Genomic DNA, 20,773 nt, shown 5'->3' with positions numbered 1-20,773 from the left:
GCCAGCTTTCGGCAATCTGACCAGCTTTTTGTGTGCTACGGTGGTTGCGCGAAGGGCCGGGCCGTTTCAAAACAGAGGCTTTCCCACTGGATTGTGGACGCTATCACGGCTGCTTATACGAACCGAGGTTTGGAATGCCCTCTGCACATTAGGGCCCACTCAACAAGGGCTATCGCCTCCTCCTGGGCATGGTCGAGAGGTATGTCTATTCAGGATATATGCTTTGCTGCCGGCTGGTCTTCTCAAAATACCTTCGCCAGGTTTTACAAGCTGGACGTTCAGTCCTTAGCCTCCCAAGTGTTGTCGGTGAGTGACTGATTTATGTTTGCTACCGCTATTGTGGGACATGTGTGTTGCTGCCTCGCACAGTAATTACTCTGCGCAGCCTTCTTGCTATCGTTGTTGTTGTCTGCCCTGTACTCAGTGCAGCTCCAGTTATTCGTGTCTATTCACTAGTGCTACCACGATCATGTTATGCTTCTGCTGCTTAACACAGCTATCTCTGTGCAGCACCTTACAATGCTATTGTTGCGTCTGTTCTGCCCTGTTCGCAGCACAGCCTGCAATATTATCGACCAGATATGCAAATTTCGTATACCTGGGGTGTAGACGCTCATTGGCTTACCTCCACCTATCAGCTGCGAGCCCGCCTAACAAGCGTCGCTATTGGTGGGAATTATGTGTGTGTGTATTCTCTCTTCGCTGAGTGTGTAACTTGTACAGGCTGCTCGTAGCCTCTCTCACGGCGGGATTGAATATCGTTCCCATAACAGAGAAATTCTCTGTGATGTCTCGTGAAAGCTCGAGAGGGAACGTCTCCGGTTACTGTCGTAACCTCGGTTCCCTGAGAGCGAGAACGAGACATCACGGTGTTCGCCGTGCTCGCTGCTCGACCAGCTAAGCGGCGTTCAGTATCCGATTCTGACGTAATTGTCGCGGGCACCGCATTTTATACTGCCTCTCGAGCTCGTCAGTATTTGCATACGGTTGCATGCTTCGCGACAATTGGCCAGTCATTTGACTGGCGTGAGCCAATAGGACTTCAGGAAAGGTTGAAGGGAAGGAGTTCCCATAACGGAGAAATTCTCCGTGATGTCTCGTTCTCGCACTCAGGTAACCGAGGTTACGACAGTAACCGGAGACGTTTTCGGCATGAACATTCCACTCTTTATTAATCTACAAACTCGCAAAGCATGAAAGTGTGCAATTAATCATACATTAAAATGATGTACAGGTTCAATATAATACTTTATTATCATTTTCTGACACATTTTTTATACTTTTCAGGTTGTTGTAAAATGTTGATCAGCATTAACATTTTGATAAACCAACAGGGTCATACCATCTCAACAACTGGTCTTATGCAACTAATCTTACATAACAAAAAAATTGACAGTTAACAGTTAAAAGCTTAATTCACCCAAAAATGAAAATTCTTTCATCATGTCACTCCAAACACATAAGAAATTAATTAATTTTCAGAACACAAATGAAGATCTTTGTTTTTTTATCTGAGCGATTTCTGTTGCTCTAGTGAAAGTTTACTTCCCCAAAACTCTGATGCTTCAAAACATTCATAAAGAGATTGTAAAATAAATCCATATGAATCGAGGGGTTTAATGCAAGTCTTCTGAAGAGACATGATTGCATTACATGGTAAACAGATTTATATTCAGCTTTTATTTACATAAACATTGATCAGTGAATATATAAAGAAGTTCAACGGTACTTCATTGGTTCTCACGCTTCAAGCAAGCAGGCTTGACTTTCCGTTTATTAAAACGTCATTGTCCGCTGATCAGTGTTTATATGTGCACAAAAGCATAAATTATATCTGTTCAAACAAAAAAACAACACAAACTGATAACAGTCCTGGAGACGGTCTTTCTCGTGCTGTTCTCTAATCTCTTTCCACTCGTCTCTGGTCCCAGTAAACCACTAGGAGCCTTTTCTGCCTCCTTCACATCATTAATCGTAGTATTCTTCCTCAGTCCACCTGTAAAAGCATAAGTTTAGATATAAATGTCCAGCTGCATATTTGGGTTACACTTTATTTTACAGTCTCCTTGTTGCAGTGCAATTTTAAATTGAAGTACTGAGTAGGCTAATATTTATTAACATCACATACATCAGAATCAGAATCAGAATCAGAATCAGAATTAGCTTTATTCGCCAGGTGTGCAAACACACGAGGAATTTGTTGTGGTTTTAAGGTGCTCCTGGTACATACATACATACATACATACATACATACATAAATACACATCTGACATGAGAACAGAAAAAAAACATTTAAATAGTAAGACTTAACAATGGATGATAATCATAATAATAATAAGTATGAATCTGGAACAGTAGATTTATGTACAGATTTGTGCATTATTTACTCTATATACAGCTGTATAGATAAACATATGTATGTGTATTTACATTATACTTGAGAGGGAGGCAATAATTAAAGATGGAGAATGAATTCCAGAATGAATTACAGAACACAGGTAATGATCCACGTGTTAGCTATTTAAGCTGGAGATGGCATGGGGGAAAAAACTGTTTTTATGCCTAGATGTTCTAGTGCACAGAGATCTGTAGCGTCTGCCTGAAGGGAGAAGTGCAAACAAGTTGTGTCCGGGTGAGAGGGGTCTTTGATGATGTTACCTGCCCGTTTCTTCACTCTGGAGTTGTACAAGTCCTGAGGGCTGGGCAGGTGCACACCAATGATCTTTTCTGCTGTCCTAACAGTCCGTTGAAGTCTTCTTAAATCTGATTTGCTGGCTGACCCAAACCAGACAGTTATGGAGGAGCACAGAACCGACTCAATAACAGCTGAATAAAACTGTTTCAGCAGCTCCTGTGGCAGGTTGAACTTTTTCAGCTGACGAAGGAAGTACAACCTCTGCTGGGCCTTTTCACGATGGAGTCAATGTGATTGTCCCACTTCAGGTCCTGAGAGATGGTGGTGCCCAGGAACCTGAATGACTCCACTGCAGCCACAGTGCTGTTCATGATGGTGAGTGGGGAGAGGAGGGTTTCTCCTGAAGTCCACTATCATCTCCACAGTTTTGAGCGTGTTCAGCTCCAGGTTGTTGTGACTGCACCAGACAGCCAGCTGCTCAACCTCTTGTCTGTAAGCAGACTCGTCGCCGTCCTGGATGAGGCCGATGACTGTGGTGTCGTCTGCAAACTTCAGAAGCTTTACAGAGGGTCCTTTGAAGTGCAGTCATTGGTGTAGAGGGAGAAGAGCAGTGGGGAGAGAACGCAGCCCTGAGGAGCTCCAGTGCTGATGGTGCGGGTGCTGGATGTGTGTTTTCCCAGCCTCACTAGCTGCTGCCTGTCTGTCAGGAAGCTGGTAATCCACTGACAGATGGAGGTGGGCACAGAGAGCTGAGTCAGCTTGTTCTGAAGGGTGTCTGGGATGATGGTGTTGAAAGCGGAGCTGAAGTCCACAAACAAGATCCTTGCATAAGTCCCTGGTTTGTCCAGATGTTGCAGGATGTAGTGCAGTCCCATATTAACTGCATCATCCACAGATCTGTTTGCTCGGTAAGCAAACTGTAGGGGGTCCAGCAAGGGTCCAGTAATGTCCTTCATGTGGGCCAACACCAGTCTCTCAAATGACTTCATGACCACAGACGTTAAGGCAACAGGTCTGTAGTCATTAAGTCCTGTGATTTTTGGTTTCTTGGGTACAGGGATGATGGTGGAACCTTTGAAGCAGGAGGGGACTTCACACAGCTCCAGTGATCTGTTGAAGATCAATGTGAAGATGGATGATAGCTGGACAGCATACATCCTACAGTATATGGTTGAAGTTTTTATTTTATTTATTTATTTTTACTGGTTTGGGTGTTTTATATATTTATATATTAAGACATTTACAGATGTTTCATGATTAATGATTATGGGAAACCAGTTAAAAACATTCTAGGTTCAAAAAAAGTTAACCTCAATCAACAGCATTTATTATATCACAAAATTTCACAATGTCACATTAATTAATACCACAAATAATTTTTATGTACCTTTGTAAAACCTCTCGTTATAATCATTGAAGCGGTGCAAACTGTAAAATGAATCTCTTGCATGCTGCATTGTTGTTTATGATGAAAATGCAGAATTCAGAGCGCGAAATTCAAAACTCCGGCGCGATGACTAATCTAAACGCTGATTGGCCACTACATTCATAAACTCAACATGAACATGATGTGTGATTGGTTTTAAGGCTTAGCAACATAAGCAGTAATGCCGCAATCAGCATCACTCATTTTTAACTTTAATCACGACAGCCATAATCATTTGGTGGTAACACAGCCTGAAAGCCCATGTTACTCATGTCAGAAAGCAAATTCAGAATTATGTCATTCAAAATTAGTGCTATATTGGCTGGAAATGTATATTTCCCTCAGGAGAAAAAATGGCGGCTGCAGCCACAAAATACAGCAGAAAAGCCTAAAATAAACAAAATTTGGCTATACGACTTGAAAAATGTAAGGCAAAAACAACATTACACGTCAGAGTCAACAAAAATGACCTCAATTTTAAACCTCAGAGACATTTACGTTATTAACTGTTGGAATTTATGATCGTCCCTGCTAAAATGTGTAGGCTACAGTAAAGAAAACAAATACATTTTGATAAATGCATAAGCAGGCTAACATTGTAATATTGATAATTCAAACAAAATGAAACATCACAATAGAAAATAATTCATTTTCATTTAAAAAGTAGTTATATTAATCAGATCCATGAAATCTATATTCTTTTAAAAGTGACTATTAACCAAGAAAAATTAAAGCTATAAGGATGTATTTTAAGTGTGAAATAATTTTGCCCACATAGATCCCATAAAGGTCCCATATGTTCAAACCTATATGGGACCCACATTGTGAAACAAATCCATATGAATCGAGGGGTTTAATGCAAGTCTTCTGAAGAGACATGATTGCATTACATGGTAAACAGATTTATATTCAGCTTTTATTTACATAAACATTGATCAGTGAATATATAAAGAAGTTCAACGGTACTTCATTGGTTCTCACGCTTCAAGCAAGCAGGCTTGACTTTCCGTTTATTAAAACGTCATTGTCCGCTGATCAGTGTTTATATGTGCACAAAAGCATAAATTATATCTGTTCAAACAAAAAAACAACACAAACTGATAACAGTCCTGGAGACGGTCTTTCTCGTGCTGTTCTCTAATCTCTTTCCACTCGTCTCTGGTCCCAGTAAACCACTAGGAGCCTTTTCTGCCTCCTTCACATCATTAATCGTAGTATTCTTCCTCAGTCCACCTGTAAAAGCATAAGTTTAGATATAAATGTCCAGCTGCATATTTGGGTTACACTTTATTTTACAGTCTCCTTGTTGCAGTGCAATTTTAAATTGAAGTACTGAGTAGGCTAATATTTATTAACATCACATACATCCTACAGTATATGGTTGAAGTTTTTATTTTATTTATTTATTTTTACTGGTTTGGGTGTTTTATATATTTATATATTAAGACATTTACAGATGTTTCATGATTAATGATTATGGGAAACCAGTTAAAAACATTCTAGGTTCAAAAAAAGTTAACCTCAATCAACAGCATTTATTATATCACAAAATTTCACAATGTCACATTAATTAATACCACAAATAATTTTTATGTACCTTTGTAAAACCTCTCGTTATAATCATTGAAGCGGTGCAAACTGTAAAATGAATCTCTTGCATGCTGCATTGTTGTTTATGATGAAAATGCAGAATTCAGAGCGCGAAATTCAAAACTCCGGCGCGATGACTAATCTAAACGCTGATTGGCCACTACATTCATAAACTCAACATGAACATGATGTGTGATTGGTTTTAAGGCTTAGCAACATAAGCAGTAATGCCGCAATCAGCATCACTCATTTTTAACTTTAATCACGACAGCCATAATCATTTGGTGGTAACACAGCCTGAAAGCCCATGTTACTCATGTCAGAAAGCAAATTCAGAATTATGTCATTCAAAATTAGTGCTATATTGGCTGGAAATGTATATTTCCCTCAGGAGAAAAAATGGCGGCTGCAGCCACAAAATACAGCAGAAAAGCCTAAAATAAACAAAATTTGGCTATACGACTTGAAAAATGTAAGGCAAAAACAACATTACACGTCAGAGTCAACAAAAATGACCTCAATTTTAAACCTCAGAGACATTTACGTTATTAACTGTTGGAATTTATGATCGTCCCTGCTAAAATGTGTAGGCTACAGTAAAAGAAAACAAATACATTTTGATAAATGCATAAGCAGGCTAACATTGTAATATTGATAATTCAAACAAAATGAAACATCACAATAGAAAATAATTCATTTTCATTTAAAAAGTAGTTATATTAATCAGATCCATGAAATCTATATTCTTTTTTAAAAAGTGACTATTAACCAAGAAAAAATTAAAGCTATAAGGATGTATTTTAAGTGTGAAATAATTTTGCCCACATAGATCCCATAAAGGTCCCATATGTTCAAACCTATATGGGACCCACATTGTGAAACACACATAGGACCAACATTAATTGCCCATTTTCAGCCCATGCCCACATGGAACCTATGCTGCCCGGGTATAACCCATATGGGGCCCACATATCAATGTTGGCTGGGGATATGTAATGAAATAGAATAACACTCACTGTTTATCCTTCTGTTTCACATCTGAGATGCAAATATAGTCCAGCCTGACGGTGTAAATGCACTGTGGATGTAAGCAAATGAATGAGGACATGTTTTATAAAGAAACAGCAAACATCAGGAGTATGAAGCAAAAACAAAAGAATTTTCACTAAAAAGTTTTAAGTTTTAAGTTTTAAGAAGAAAGAATATTTCTCGTTATCTCATTTTTTTTATCCTTCAGTCCTTCCTCTCACTACACACTCTCTGTGAATGATCACACTCACTCACACGTTTCTTTTTCTTTAACTGAAGCTCCTCAAACGGAGGGTTTCTAAAGGCTCTCAGTAATCACCCGTCTTCACTAATTAACTCAATCATCATCAGTCAGATCATTAGTGGGTTGTCTATTTCAGTACCAAATATAAAAGTGGCCCATTGATAATGTAAAAGCAGCTGATTAGTTGTGAATGTTAAAATATGATGTGGAATAATGTGTACATAAGTTTTTTGATTAAAGTACATACTCCTGCATGTTGACTGATACTGACTGAGAGATGTCAATGCAAATAAGGGGAAAGAATGACAAATACACAAATATAGAGAAAGTAAAACATGAAAATGATGTGACGTGCTAAATGATGGATGAAAGCAGATATAATAATCACATAGTTTGAAGCTGCAGACAGAAACATCAGACTCAGGACAGAAACACACCACCTCTGAAGTAAGAAAAACCCACATGTTCATTCTTTAACTGGAATTAGACTTTTGACATGTCAATGTTGACTAAATTATAATGTTTGTAGCATTCATTCAGTTGTTAAAATACTAACTGAAATTGTCATATTTTACTTCAAAATGAATCTGGGAATTTTTGATATTTGACTTTTCCAATGTGTTTCTTTCTCAGAAATGGATCAAATGCTATATTTCATTCTTCTCCTCATGGGTGAGTGTGTTTGTCGGGTTTTTTTTTTTTATGGTTTATGGCTTCATTCGGTTTGATCCTGTACTGAAAAGCATTAAAGCAAAGCCTCTCTTTCACAGCTCTCTGCTCCGTATCTGAATGTGTTCAGCATCAGTATCACTTTATAAATGAGGAGAAGACCTGGACTGAAGCTCAGAGATACTGCAGAGAGAATTACACAGATCTGGCCACCGCTGACAACATGAACGACATGAACGAGCTGAACGAGCTGAAGAAGAGTGTTAATAATAGACGTGTTCAGTATGTCTGGATTGGGCTGCAGAAGACGGGTCGTGATGAATGGCACTGGTCTTCAGGTGAACCTGCGCTCTATCTGAACTGGGCTGATAAACAACCAGAAGGCAGAGATTATTGTGCTGTGATGCTGAATGGAAAATGGCATGATTTGTCATGTAGTGATGACCGACATTTCATCTACAACAGCAGTGAGTACAGCTATTTAAAATGACAACAAATGTTCATTGATTAGATGCATAGACCAAATCCAATATTATATAATTACATAATTCAATATTAAACACTATTACTTTTTCATTTTAATCATGAATATAGAAGAAGAGACTGTGGGTATGTCACACCTTCAATGATGAGTACATTTCTGTATAAACCCTGTATTTTCCAGGAAAACTTTTGTTTTGTCACACTATGGGGTAATTCGTCACAATGGAAATTAAAGAGCCTATAAAGAAGAAAAGCAGCATTTGAACTTCATTATCCTAAACCTCTTTCAGTTCTTTCTTTTGTTGCCTGTCCATGATTCAGTTGTCTGCTCTTCAAAGTCAGGACATGCACAACCCCATCTGAGGGTTTCTTTATGGTTTCTGTGAAAACTTTCTCAAATTCATTAAAACATTCTGAACTTTACAGTAATCAGACTCCTCCATTTTGATATCTAATTATTTCTATTCAAAAGCATCATCTAATTGGTGTACTCACTCTCTGGTGGTACTTTTAGTTTGAGAGATGAAGATGTCTCATTTGGTGACCTCTGGAGGCTCTTGTCTCTTAACCTGGACAAAGAACAGCCAGCATTACTGATCTGAACACCACCTCAAAACAATTACAACATAAAACAGCCAACCATCAAGATGATCACTATAAATGAATGCATAAATGACTAATCTACAGTCAAAATACATTCCATGGACAAGTTAACTGACACATTTAGCTGAAGTGTAACATCTTCCTATTTTTGATGTTTCTCTTGTGATGTTCATTGTGTTTGAATCCAGTATTCAACAGAGACATGCAAGAAAACATAAAGAGAAATAGAAAGAGCTTTAAAATCATCACAATGTTCACATGTTATCTTGAATATATTGTGAATATTCAGTATATGTTTAGAAGCAGCTGAAGTCTTTGAATGACGTGTTTCTGATGTTTACACCAAATCTCCTGTTCATATCCTAACCATAAAGCAGTGAAAGAATAATGAAAACTGATTCATGAATGTTTTTCCATATGTTTTTCTTGAAGCGAACACAGGACTCGTCTTTGTCAATCAGCTGAAGAACTGGAGAGACGCTCAGAGTTACTGCAGACAGAATCACATTGATCTGGTCAGTGTGAGGAACCAAGATGAGAATCAACAGGTTGAGAAGATCATTAAAGATAATAACTCATCTGGATCACAAGTCTGGATCGGTCTGTTCAGAGACTCATGGCAGTGGTCAGATCAGAGTAACTCATCATTCAGATACTGGAGCACTGGTGAACCTAATAATCATGGAGGAGCTGTGGAAGACTGTACAGCTATTGAACTGAATGCTCAGGGACGATGGATCGATATCTCTTGCAACAACCACCATTTTCCTTTTGTGTGTCATGAAGGTGAGCAGATCCTCACAAAACACACACAATCCATCATCACCTCCAGATCTCTTAAAGTTGCTGCTACATGTCTGACATGACAAATTCATCCACAGAGTTTGTTCTGCATGTTGTGTTTGATCAGTCTCTCTCTAGTTTCTGCTTGTGTTTGTTTGGTTTCCAGATAAACTGATTGTGATCAGAGAGAGTCTGACGTGGTCTGAAGCTCTGAGATACTGCAGACAGAATCATGTGGATCTGGTCTCGGTTCATTCAGAAGAGATTCAGCGTCGTGTGATGAACGTGGTTAAACGGGCGTCTACTGCGGAGGTGTGGATGGGTTTACGTTACTCTCGTATTTTGGGCATCTGGTTCTGGGTGAGTGGAGAGACTGTGTGCTATCAGAACTGGGCTCCAGGGAACACAACATCAGCGGAGGACTGTGAAGACGCAGTGAGATCTGGAGCAGTTCAGTCTGGAGGAGATCAGCGCTGGATCAGCCGTCCTGAACACCACAAACTCAACTTCATCTGCAGCAGATATTAAGAGAGAAAGATACACAGAACTTTCATGTAAGAGATAAAATGCTTGTGTGTTCCTTTGAATTCATTAATCATTTTATAAAGCAATAATATTACATATAATAATTTCTAGCTCAGCAGGCAGTCGCACCTGAGGGTTAAAGGCAGAAATATTTTGCTCAGATACTTCAAACAGTTCAAAACAATAACTGTTATTGACTGCACTCTAAATTGTTCTTTTGAGGGTCTGTTTTTCATGATGTGATTCCAGTGGGTTTGTTTGCTCCATATTAAGAGCCTCAATGGCCAGAATTGCTGTTAACATATTTTGCTTTTAGAAACTCTTTCAAAATTTGTTTTATACATACTCATTATTAGATATACATTTATAATATTTTCTATTTTATTATGATATAATTCATGAATTTAAGCTCCTTATTTGTGTTTCAAGGATCTCTGTTTGCTGGTGTGGATACGTCTATTTCTCTTAAATTACATTTTACGTATTAATCATGTCTTTAGATTAGAAATGACTGGTTGAATGTGTGTTAGTGAGCACCAACATTATGTGCTTTAGCTAATTGAAATATTGTTTATTCTTTAAGCAGAAAATGCTGGGTATAAAATATTTTATAATACATTTGTGCTACACATATAAGAACGTCAACAACAGCAGCTCAAATAAACTCCTGTAAAACCAGCAATCTCATCTCTTTTGATTGTTTCCCAACATCAGAATCATCATTCAGTTACAACATACAGCAACAATGGTTTAAATTCTATTTAAAATTGTTCAAATAGTGTAACTTCCCTGTTGTTACTTGGGTTTATTAAAAAGGAGCTGATGAACAAACACGATTAAACTTTCATTATGTACATTTGTCATTGCAAATTTTATTTACTATTTGATTCCCATGATAATAACAAAAATTACATTGACATAGTTTTTAAAAACATTTAAGACACCTTTGTAAAAAAATATAAATAATTGTTTTGCATTTGACATTTTTGTTTATTGTTGGATTTTAGGAGTCAAAGTAATAAGACTGATATGTAATGGAATATGACTTGATCAGTAACACGCACTGTTTATCCTTCTGTTTCACGTCAGACATAGTAAATAGTCCAGCCTGGATGTCTAAATGTGGTGTGGACATAAATGAACAAGGATGTGTAGGCTATACATGCAAACGTGTTTGTTTTCTAAACAAACAAACTAAAAACATACAGTAAACTGTAGGAGTATGAAATGAAACAAATTTAGACTTTTCATAAACAAAATCTTCAAAAAAAAAACAAAAGTAACAATTTTTAATGCTCACATTCCAGCCAATCACAATCAAGTATTTAGACAGAGAATATAAGACACTTTTATTCTGAAACAGCAGCAGAAGATGATATTTCAGTTGGGATACTGAGAGGCCAACGACATTTGCTAACATTATAAATGGACCTCAGGAGAATAAATACACGATATGAGCACTTTAATGCAGGGTGGTGAGGGTCTTCATCTCATCTCTGTTTTGCATGTCTACCATGGTCTCATCTTCACCACCAGGGGTCTCGGCTCTGTCTCCTTTACGACTCAGTTTGACGGACAGCTTGGTGAAAACAGAGATCTCTGCATTAGAGCCGCGACTGCTGCGGGTGGAGGCCGACTCCGAGTTGGTTCCTTCGAAGAGTTTGGCCATGAAGCCCAGACCAGCCTGACGGATGTGAGAGCTGCCGGCAAACACGTACAGGACGGGGTTCACGCTGCTGCTCATGAAGGCGAACGCCGTCACGTTAGGACAGTTAGGCTCTTTTGCAACTTTTAAAACAGAAGAGAAGGAGATTCATGTGAATATGGTGCGCACTGCTCTTTCCAGTGTCAGATGCAAAGGCAAAGCAAACAGCTGAAGAAACCAGAAAAGATGCTGAGTTGCAAGCTGTCATTGACAACATGTATACTGGATGGCCAACGAGTTCATCTCCAAAATTGCAGGACATCAGACGTGATCTATGTATGGTGGATGGAATTCCTCCGAAACAAAACAGAATCGTCATTCCACAAAGCTTGAGACAAGACATACTACATAGAATTCATGAAGGTCATCTCGGCGTAGAAAAATGTAAGAGGAGAGGTCTTTTGACCTGGAATAAACAAAGACATCGAAAAGATGGTGAGACAGTGTGACACGTCAAAAATTCAGAAAGAAGCAAACTAAGGAGCCAATGATAATACCGGACTTACCAACATCACCCTGGGAGAAGGTGGGAATGGATCTCTTCCATCTGAAAGGCAATAACTATCTAGTGGTGATCGATTACTACTCAAATTATGAGATAGTGACGCATCGAATCTGTAAGAAACTGCTGAAAATGTAGCAGTAAGGAAATGTTCATGTTTGTAGTTCATAATTTGTATTAACTGCATGAAATGTGCAAACATAAACATTGAGTTAAAATGTTATACTGAGTGCAACTTGAGATGTGTTACAAAAGAATGCTGAGGTTACTTGTTTATGTTTCTTTGAAGATATGTGATGATATCTATTGATTGTGCCTGCTAGTCTAGCAAGCCACTAGATGGCACTGTGTTAAGTGTTATGGTTGGATACATGGAAATGAAGAAAGAAGAAATAGGAGCTGGGGTTGTTGTGTTAAGATGAATAAAGACAGACATGTTAAGACTGCAAAATATATTTTATTTAAAGACTGAACAAAACAGGTTTGGGCCCTGGCGTTGTGGCAGGAGGAGGAGGATGAGCTGGGTCCACAGGCTTTGGATGCTGGAGAGAGGGATGATGTGTCTGGTGAGCGGGGCTCTGGCTCTGGTGTTTCCGGTGGCTGAAATATGTTGTCCTGGATTCCTTGGCTGTTTTCTAGAAGGTCATCATTGGGTGCTGAGTCTTGGAGCTGTTGTATTGCGTTACAGTCTGTCTGTAATGAACTCTGTGTCACACAGTTGCTAAGCGACAAACGGCTGGTGACACAAACAGGAAATCCTCCTTAAACCGTGTCATTTAACAACATGCTGTTCGAAATTCATGGATTTTAAAGGATGCAGCTTCTGAACTGGGACACATTTATAGTTTAACCTTCCTCTGGTTGCAAATCTAACAGATACAACTTAATGAAATGTAATGGAATATGACTATATCAATGACACTCACCGTTTAATGAAAGCATATGCAAATAACAAGAGTTAGGCACGTTACATTAACACTTGCATAAACCTTTTACCTTTGCATAGCAGTAACTGGCTGTAAACAACTTCAAACATTTTACATCAAGAAATAAGCAACTACAATAAACAGGCTATCTAACAAACACTCCCTATACAGTTCACATGTGCCAGCGCCAAAAAGACGTGTGGCATTTACAAGCGGCACAGTGACACTTAAATCTCATGCACTTTATAAACAGAAAAAAAAGATTTACAGAACGTGCACACAGGCACTGAAACAGTATAGAATATTCTCATCGGTATTTACCCTTAACAACCAAATAACAATGTGAACTTGATACAACACTGCAGCTAGTATATTAACCTAAATACTGTTCAAGCCATCGTATTTGATGTATTCCATAAAACAAAGATACAATGCAAGATTAAGACAAATGTAATGCATAACTCAGTTAACAGACATAAAAGTTTGGTTAAGTGACCAAATATGTAAGTTTAAGATAACTCATAGCTCTGAAATAACATCATAAACTCTTATTCACTCAAATAACATAACCATATTGGCTATTTATCATATATGAGGGCTATCACGCTAATTGCGGAGCACCCATGCTAACCATGTGCTCAGACACACACAACTCATGACACACTATTAATAAAGTCAAAAGAACTACTTTCAACACATTCAACTCATTGGCACTTCATGAAACAGAGTTTATACTCAAAAGTTTTTTTTTTTTTTTTCTTGTGCCTTGTAGTTACCTAAAAGAAGTAGAATAAAGTTAAAGAAGAGCACTGCTGAGAATGACGTGACCCTGCGGCGGCAAAGCACGCATAGTCCCTCGCTCTGCTCACTTTGTCAGAAATTGTATATATCCTGTCAGTAAATTTTAGCTCACTATGTGTACCCCAGCAGTCAAGGACAGCCGGAAAAGAGAGAGCGAACAATCGCCAATAAAGAAAAAATTCAAAGATTCCACCATCTCCAGAGAGGATCACGACGCTGCTATAGCTAACGGTTTTGAGGTAGAACTTAAAGAGCAACAAAGTACTCTCGATTCAGTAGTGGCTTCGACTGTAAGAGAAGCGATAGACTCTATACTGACCCCAGCACTCCGTGATCTACATTTGGATATACAGATGACCAACGATTCTGTAAAAGAGCTAAAAGCAGAAGTTGAAAAGCTAGCCATCGCAGCGAAACACACACGTGACCAGATCGATTCCGTTCAAGCAGCTGCACGTCAGGACAGTCACAAACTTAAGAAATCAGCTGGAGCAACTCACCGAAAAAATGACGGACATTGAAGATAGGAGAAATAATGTACAACTGGTGGGGTTGCCGGAGGGGGCGGAGGGCTCCGATGCAGCTGGCTTCCTCAGAGCTAATCTTTCAAAGTGGATCCGTTCCCTGAAAGGCCGTGACATCGAGATTGACCGGGCCCATCGCGTGTATGACGGAAGGAAAAACTCAGATCGGCCACGTACTCTCATCTTCTGTGTACTAAGATGACATGACAGATTGGCGATCCTGAAGGGTGCTCGGCAGGCATATCCGGTGAAGTATACGCAGGACAATGTCACGCTACAATTTTTTCCCGACTTTAGTCCAGCCACAACTACCAAGAGAAAGAGCTTTAATCCAGTCTTGAAGAAGATGACAGCACTTGGTCTCCAGCCTTCCTCACCTGTCCGGCGGTAATTAAACTACGGCACAAAGGTGAGCAGATGATGTTCGACTCTCCTCAAAAGGCGGAGGATTTTGTTACTTCACTGTCACTGAAGATGTATTCTGCAGCGCTACAAAGCAGTGGGAAGGTGTCGGCTACCGTCTCCATCCTCTCAGCTCAACAAGGGAAAACTAACGATGAGGTCTGTGGTGATCCTAACTGCCCTGAAGAGGACAATAACAAGGTGGCCATGGACACTTGTTAATTTCTTTTTGGAATCTTGCCCCTGCCCTGTACGTTCGTCTGCTAATTGGTAAATAATAATGATTTTGTCATGCCCTGTTGCCTGCACCATTGTGAGGCATTAGAAGGCGTTCCTGTGTTTTGTGTTCCTGCCTGTTGTTCTGCTCATGGACTCCACTTCCCATCATGCTGTGTTTTCATTAGTGTCTACCTGGTTCAGCTGTGTTCCATTTCCTGTTTGATCCTGTGTTTGTGTATATTAAGCTCCAGTTTCCTATTGTCTGTGTGAGTTGTTGATAAGTGTTACCTCCTGTGTTTCTGGTTACCTTTTCTTGGTTACGTCATATATTTCAGATCTATATATCTGTGGATTATCATTAAAGGATCTTAAACTGCATTTGGACCCACTTCTGTTGCCTACTTGTGCTCCATTCGTAACAGATTTATTTTCTTTATTTTTATTATTATTATTATTATTCTTCGGGCTGTTGGAGAGCAGGTTCAATCACTATGCTTTTGTCTCAGTGGGCCTTGTCTTGGGGACATGTCTTGTGTTGAAGTGGACTGGTCACGCATCAACATTTGTTTCTGTTGTTTATGCAGACCTACACTCTCAGTAATATGTGGTCTGCTTTGGTTTTTATACACAGTTGTTTGTCGTTCCTTTTTCTTGTTTTTTATTTTTTATTTTTTTTTATACGCCCTTCAACAGACATCAATGCTTTTATTTATTTATTTTTCTCTTCACTTAGACAGAATCTTGGCATTGCGAGCACACAATGCATGTTTTGAATATCTCATCATTGAATGTGAATGGCCTAAATTCTCCTATTAAGCGTACCTGGATATTAGAATATTTGCACCGTTAATCGATTTCCTGTGCCCTGATACAAGAGTCAAATTTAAAACAATGCGATGTGGAACGTTTTCAAAAAAAGTATTACAAACTGGCAGCCATCTCTTGTGCTCGTAATAAAACTAAGGGGGTGCTTATCGTAGTCAATAGGAAGTTACATTTAACGGTAACACTTTACTTGAAGGGGTGTGCATAAGACTGACATGACACCTTCATGATCATGACATGACAAATGTCATGAATATGAAGGAGGTTTTATGCATGTTTATGACAACTGTCATTAAGTATCATTCGCTCAGTTATGTCATTTTTAATGCAAAGATGACATTATTTGACCTACCCCTACCCTTACTCCTAACCCTAGCCCATAACAAAGACATCTCAAACAATGTCATCTTTGCATTAACTGAGCGAATGACACTTAATGGCAGTTGTCATAAACATGCATAAAAACCCTTCATATTCATGACGTGTCATGTCATGATTATGAAGGTGTCATGTCAGTCTTATGCACACCTCTTCAAGTAAAGTGTAACCCATTTAACTATTGAACATACCAGGGATGATGATGAAGGTAGATTTGTTTTTATACGCTGTAAAATACATAATGACAGGTTAGCACTGTTTTCCATTTACTGCCCGAATGAGGCAGACAGTGCATTTTTCACAAATATTTCCAATATATTATGTGATGGGTGGTGATTTTAATGCTGTTTTAAATCCTGCACTGGATAAATCTCACCCTGATACTACAGCTAACCCATCCTCTAAGTTATTGAATAAATTTATCACTGAATCGATCTTTGGAGAATCCAGAATACTACATCTAAGGACTTCACTTTTTTTCTAAAAAGGGTGGAACGTCTGATGGGAGGACCTTTCAAATTTTGTAACAACACACCCTTATGGCACAACTTTAATTTTTTTTTTATATTGAAATCGGCCATTGGTCCAGCCCTCTTGGTCTACATTGGGCAGAAACACATGCGGTGACTTATATGATAACCAGGGTGTGAGGGACCGAGAAGTCAGGAACAAGGGACACCAGCTTTCACTAGGAAAATTGGGTTTTTATTTACCCCCAAACCAATAACTCTACAAACTCATAATCATACAACAAATAAACCAAAAAGAAATGAAATCAAACAGACACAAAACCAACCACTAAAACTGACTTCACAAACGAACAAAGCAACAGCTTATAAAGCAAAAGATGGGCCCATTACAAATTAAGAGGGAAAGCAACACAACTTTTACATTCAACAGGTAACATTACACAAGTCAAACTTAAGTCAAACAGAGAAACATTAAATCAAGATAAAGAAAACAAAATGTAATTACGTCGCATAAATATACAACTACATAAATCAATTAATAAAGAAATCAACTTTTCCTCCTCCCCCGGGCAACCTCAACGAATGGTATGTCCGGGCAGAACCACTGATGCTTAAATTCTCGGTTCCTGCCCGGACTCTAATTTTCGTCACACCAGGATGCGGCTGCAGCAGACGACACCTGAAGATCGCCGCACATCACCGATGAACTTAAACTCAAAATAGAAACAAATGTAAGTAACAGATACAACGCAACTAATTCGTGTGCACTCCAAATCAGCAACGATGTATATAAAGATGGATTATAAATGTAAACATATGAAAACCTAACAATAAAGAACTAATGAATATTGTGTTTCATGTGGTTATTATAAACTAAAGCCAAAATAAATACAAATGGCAAAGAGGGAAATTTAAATGAAGATTAACCTTAATATATCCTTCATATAGATACATGTATGAAAGCGCATACTTGTAGATGCGTGTGGATGCGTGTGCTGTGTGTAAGATGATACATCCACATTACCACTCTTGTGCGGCCACCACTCGGGCCGTCACACAGGGACTCTGCCCACTTCAAGAACTAAGAACTACGTTTTGTTTACCAGCATCATCATATTTTGTCTTTTTTCAGTTACGTTCTGCTCTCAAGGCTTATGGAGTTCCCTGGGCATCCCCTATTTCCTCTCATCCTGTGTGGGATTGGATTGCACCACCCTCTGGACGGCCATCTGTTTCTTTAATATATAGTAAGCTTAATGATCACACTGCAAAGTCTCTTTCTATTAAATCTATCTGGAATCGTGAATTATCGGTCGACTGGGAGAGGGTGTGGTCTAATCTAATTTTAACTTCTAAAAACTTGGCTCATCGTCTTATCCATTTCAAAGTCATCCATAGAGCATACATAACCTCCTTACAAGAGGTTTAAAATGAAACTGAAATCGACCTATAACTGTCATATCTGTAACACTGTATCAACACATGTTTTAGAAATGTCCAATTGTTGTCAATCTATGAACTCTAATGTTTATGTCATTCTATGTGAATTCTGTTTTGTCCTTTTTACTACAAATTGAAATTGAAATTGTTGATGGTGTGTCTGTTGCTCCCCCCTCCCTGTTGGTTGTTTGAATGGATGTTGTTTTGTTGATTTAAAGAAAATAAAAAGTTGATCACAAAAAAGAAGAGCGCTGCTGCGATGGCTTCCTTAGGTGATGATACACAGGGCAACTTTTTTAAATCTGTGTTGACCGCAGCATTGCTCATAAAGTTGCCCTTTGCATCATCACCTTAACAGTGTATTTGCTATGAATGAAGTGCATCACCGCCGGCGCACCCCCTACTGAAGCGTGCGATGACAGCATCACGCAGGTACTGTATGACAAACAGAAATAACTCATTTAATAAATGCACACAACACTTTTTTGAACTCCACATAATAATTTTGACAACTTAACTTATTACAATGTGTAGGGGGGCTTTGATCTCCTCATGAAGCCAAACATTCAGGAACTCTCGCAACACATGTGCCATCAAACAAAACAATAAACTCTCTTATGTGACAAGAAGATCTGGGAGAAAGACCATTTGCTCATCAGTCCCTTCACCCATCCTTCCCCCCTGGGCACATGGTCCAGGTCACTAAAAGTTGACAGAGAAATGTCAAGAACTCAAGTTGCTATACTTACATCATGCATTTACTGTATCTTCAGAATTTATAATCATAACCCTTTCATGTTTGGTATCATTTTAAAGGTCTCTGTGCGATTGGTAAATTGGTCTCAATTTCACAGTAGTCACTTGTATTATGAGAAATATTGAAAACTTAAGTTAACTCTTTGCTTCTGTTGTGGGCGGTCTCCTTTCAAAATCTGATAAACATTGCTCTACAGGTGTGACCATTTGCGTGCGCGAGAACAACTCCTACAGGAGGCTTCTCATCCCCCATACACAGATCTAATCTGTTTTGCAGTAGATAATAAATGTTTATGGCCCTTTTGTTCTGGTAGTATTTAAGGGAAAGTTGCAAATCAGTCATCGCGATTCTGCAGCCAGATCAGCCCGTAGTGTGGAGTGTATTTCATATGCTCCATGTATCTTCCTGAAGTCAGGTAAACATTTTATTTTATCTTTGAACAACTGATGTTATGTATTTTCTTATTTTTGAATTGACTTTACCTGACTAATAATAAATTGTTATATTTGATTTATTCTGATCTCTTTTGAAATATTTTTTTCCAGTAGATTAGAGTTGTAGTCTAGTGTTTCCACAAATCTGCGTCCAGGACAGATCATACTGAAGTACCAATGAATGAAGCGGGGGCTCATCATTAGGGATCTTCTGATTTCTGTCTGTCACTGACTTAACAAGTTACAGTTTTTGTGATTATAGAAAAAATACACTTTTTATTATGTGCTAGCAGGGTGCAGCCTATTTAAAGGTATTATAGTCACCCTGTATCCTCTGAGTAAGATCAACTGGCGAGTTTGTGCCGTGCGTTCACAGTTGGCCGAGTGAATTGCTAAGCGACACTGGGTGGCTAATGAATGAATAATTGAATATATGGGATTTCTAGAATACTCAAATATCCAAATTAATAAACAATTGATATCCGTTATCAGTTTTTAATTAAGAATATTGCCTGAATTTAATGATCACTTGAAATTGGAGTCAGATTGAACACGGAGCTAGACTAAAATTGAAACTAAATTCTGATAAATTCAGAAGCGCAAGTAAAAGACTGAACACACAATTAAACCTTCGACCAGGCCGCTGGATTCTGCGTTTTGAGCTGGCGGGTGAATCCTTACAAATGCATCACATTTATTCTCCTATTTCACTTCGTCAAAGATGTAAATATAGTCCAGCCTGAACGTGTAAATGTGGTGTGGACATGAGGATGTGTTTACATGCAAATGTGTTCATGTCTTGTGAACAAACAAAAACATACAGTAATCATCAGGAGTATGAAAAGAAACAAAATAAGAATTTTCAGACAAAAGAAGAATACTAAAAAGTAATAATGTTTTAATGTTTGCATTCCAGCCAATCACAATCAAGTATCTAAGAAGACAAAATAAGACATGACAGAAGGTGATGTTATTGTTTCAGTTGGGATAATGAGAGTCCAACAATATTTACTAATGGTAAATATTGGGGGGGTAATGGTAATTTTAGATTACCCTTTGGATGCATTTCATTTTAAAACACTTATGATCTATAATAACATTAAACTTATTTCATATTTTCTCTAAAGCTTCTTGGAGATTAAGACAGGCACCTGCAATTCTGGCCAAATTAAAGATAGGTTGTGTGTGAATTTGCATGTTATAAGGTAAGCATCATTAATGACCCCATGTGTTTAATTAAAAAAAAAAAAAGAAGAAGAAGAAGGAAAAAAAAGGATGGATTAGTGAAATGAAAGAATGATTTAATAAAATTACTATAAAATTAGTAATTGTCTCTAACTGGCCTGTTTAGCTAAGCCCTCAAAACACTTCTTATTTACTGGTACAGTATTACATGATTTGAT

The 20,773-nt window shown here is 38.4% G+C and overlaps 1 protein-coding gene across 2 annotated transcripts; it reads left to right on the top strand.

Annotated features, from left to right (window-relative positions):
• The first annotated feature begins 56 nt into the window (after positions 1–56).
• LOC131543289 (C-type mannose receptor 2-like) lies at positions 57–10,815 on the top strand. 2 transcript variants are annotated; one of them, XM_058780488.1, is made up of 5 exons: positions 57–306; positions 7,558–7,596; positions 7,695–8,060; positions 9,112–9,465; positions 9,629–10,815. In XM_058780488.1, exons 1-5 carry the CDS (start codon positions 189–191, stop codon positions 9,988–9,990), a joined length of 1,239 nt encoding a protein of 412 aa, XP_058636471.1. In that variant the 5' UTR covers positions 57–188; the 3' UTR covers positions 9,991–10,815. The 2 variants fall into 2 exon arrangements, with proteins under 2 accessions (XP_058636471.1, XP_058636472.1); XM_058780489.1 differs by lacking the exon at positions 57–306 and adding an exon at positions 4,919–7,371.
• The last annotated feature ends 9,958 nt before the right edge of the window (positions 10,816–20,773 follow it).

This window comes from Onychostoma macrolepis, chromosome 07 (genome assembly GCF_012432095.1).
Source record: "Onychostoma macrolepis isolate SWU-2019 chromosome 07, ASM1243209v1, whole genome shotgun sequence".
Lineage (NCBI taxonomy): Eukaryota > Metazoa > Chordata > Actinopteri > Cypriniformes > Cyprinidae > Onychostoma > Onychostoma macrolepis.
Note: the sequence above shows the minus strand (reverse complement) of the source record. Positions and strands in the feature narration are given on the sequence as shown.

Bases quoted from the DNA above. Each gene is read 5' to 3' on its own strand.
- LOC131543289 (XM_058780488.1), top strand. From the start codon at position 189: ATGGTCGAGAGGTATGTCTATTCAGGATATATGCTTTGCTGCCGGCTG. The intron at 7,597-7,694 runs GTGAGTGTGTTT...TCTCTTTCACAG, and splicing joins TTTCATTCTTCTCCTCATGG to CTCTCTGCTCCGTATCTGAA. The intron at 9,466-9,628 runs GTGAGCAGATCC...TTTGGTTTCCAG, and splicing joins TCCTTTTGTGTGTCATGAAG to ATAAACTGATTGTGATCAGA.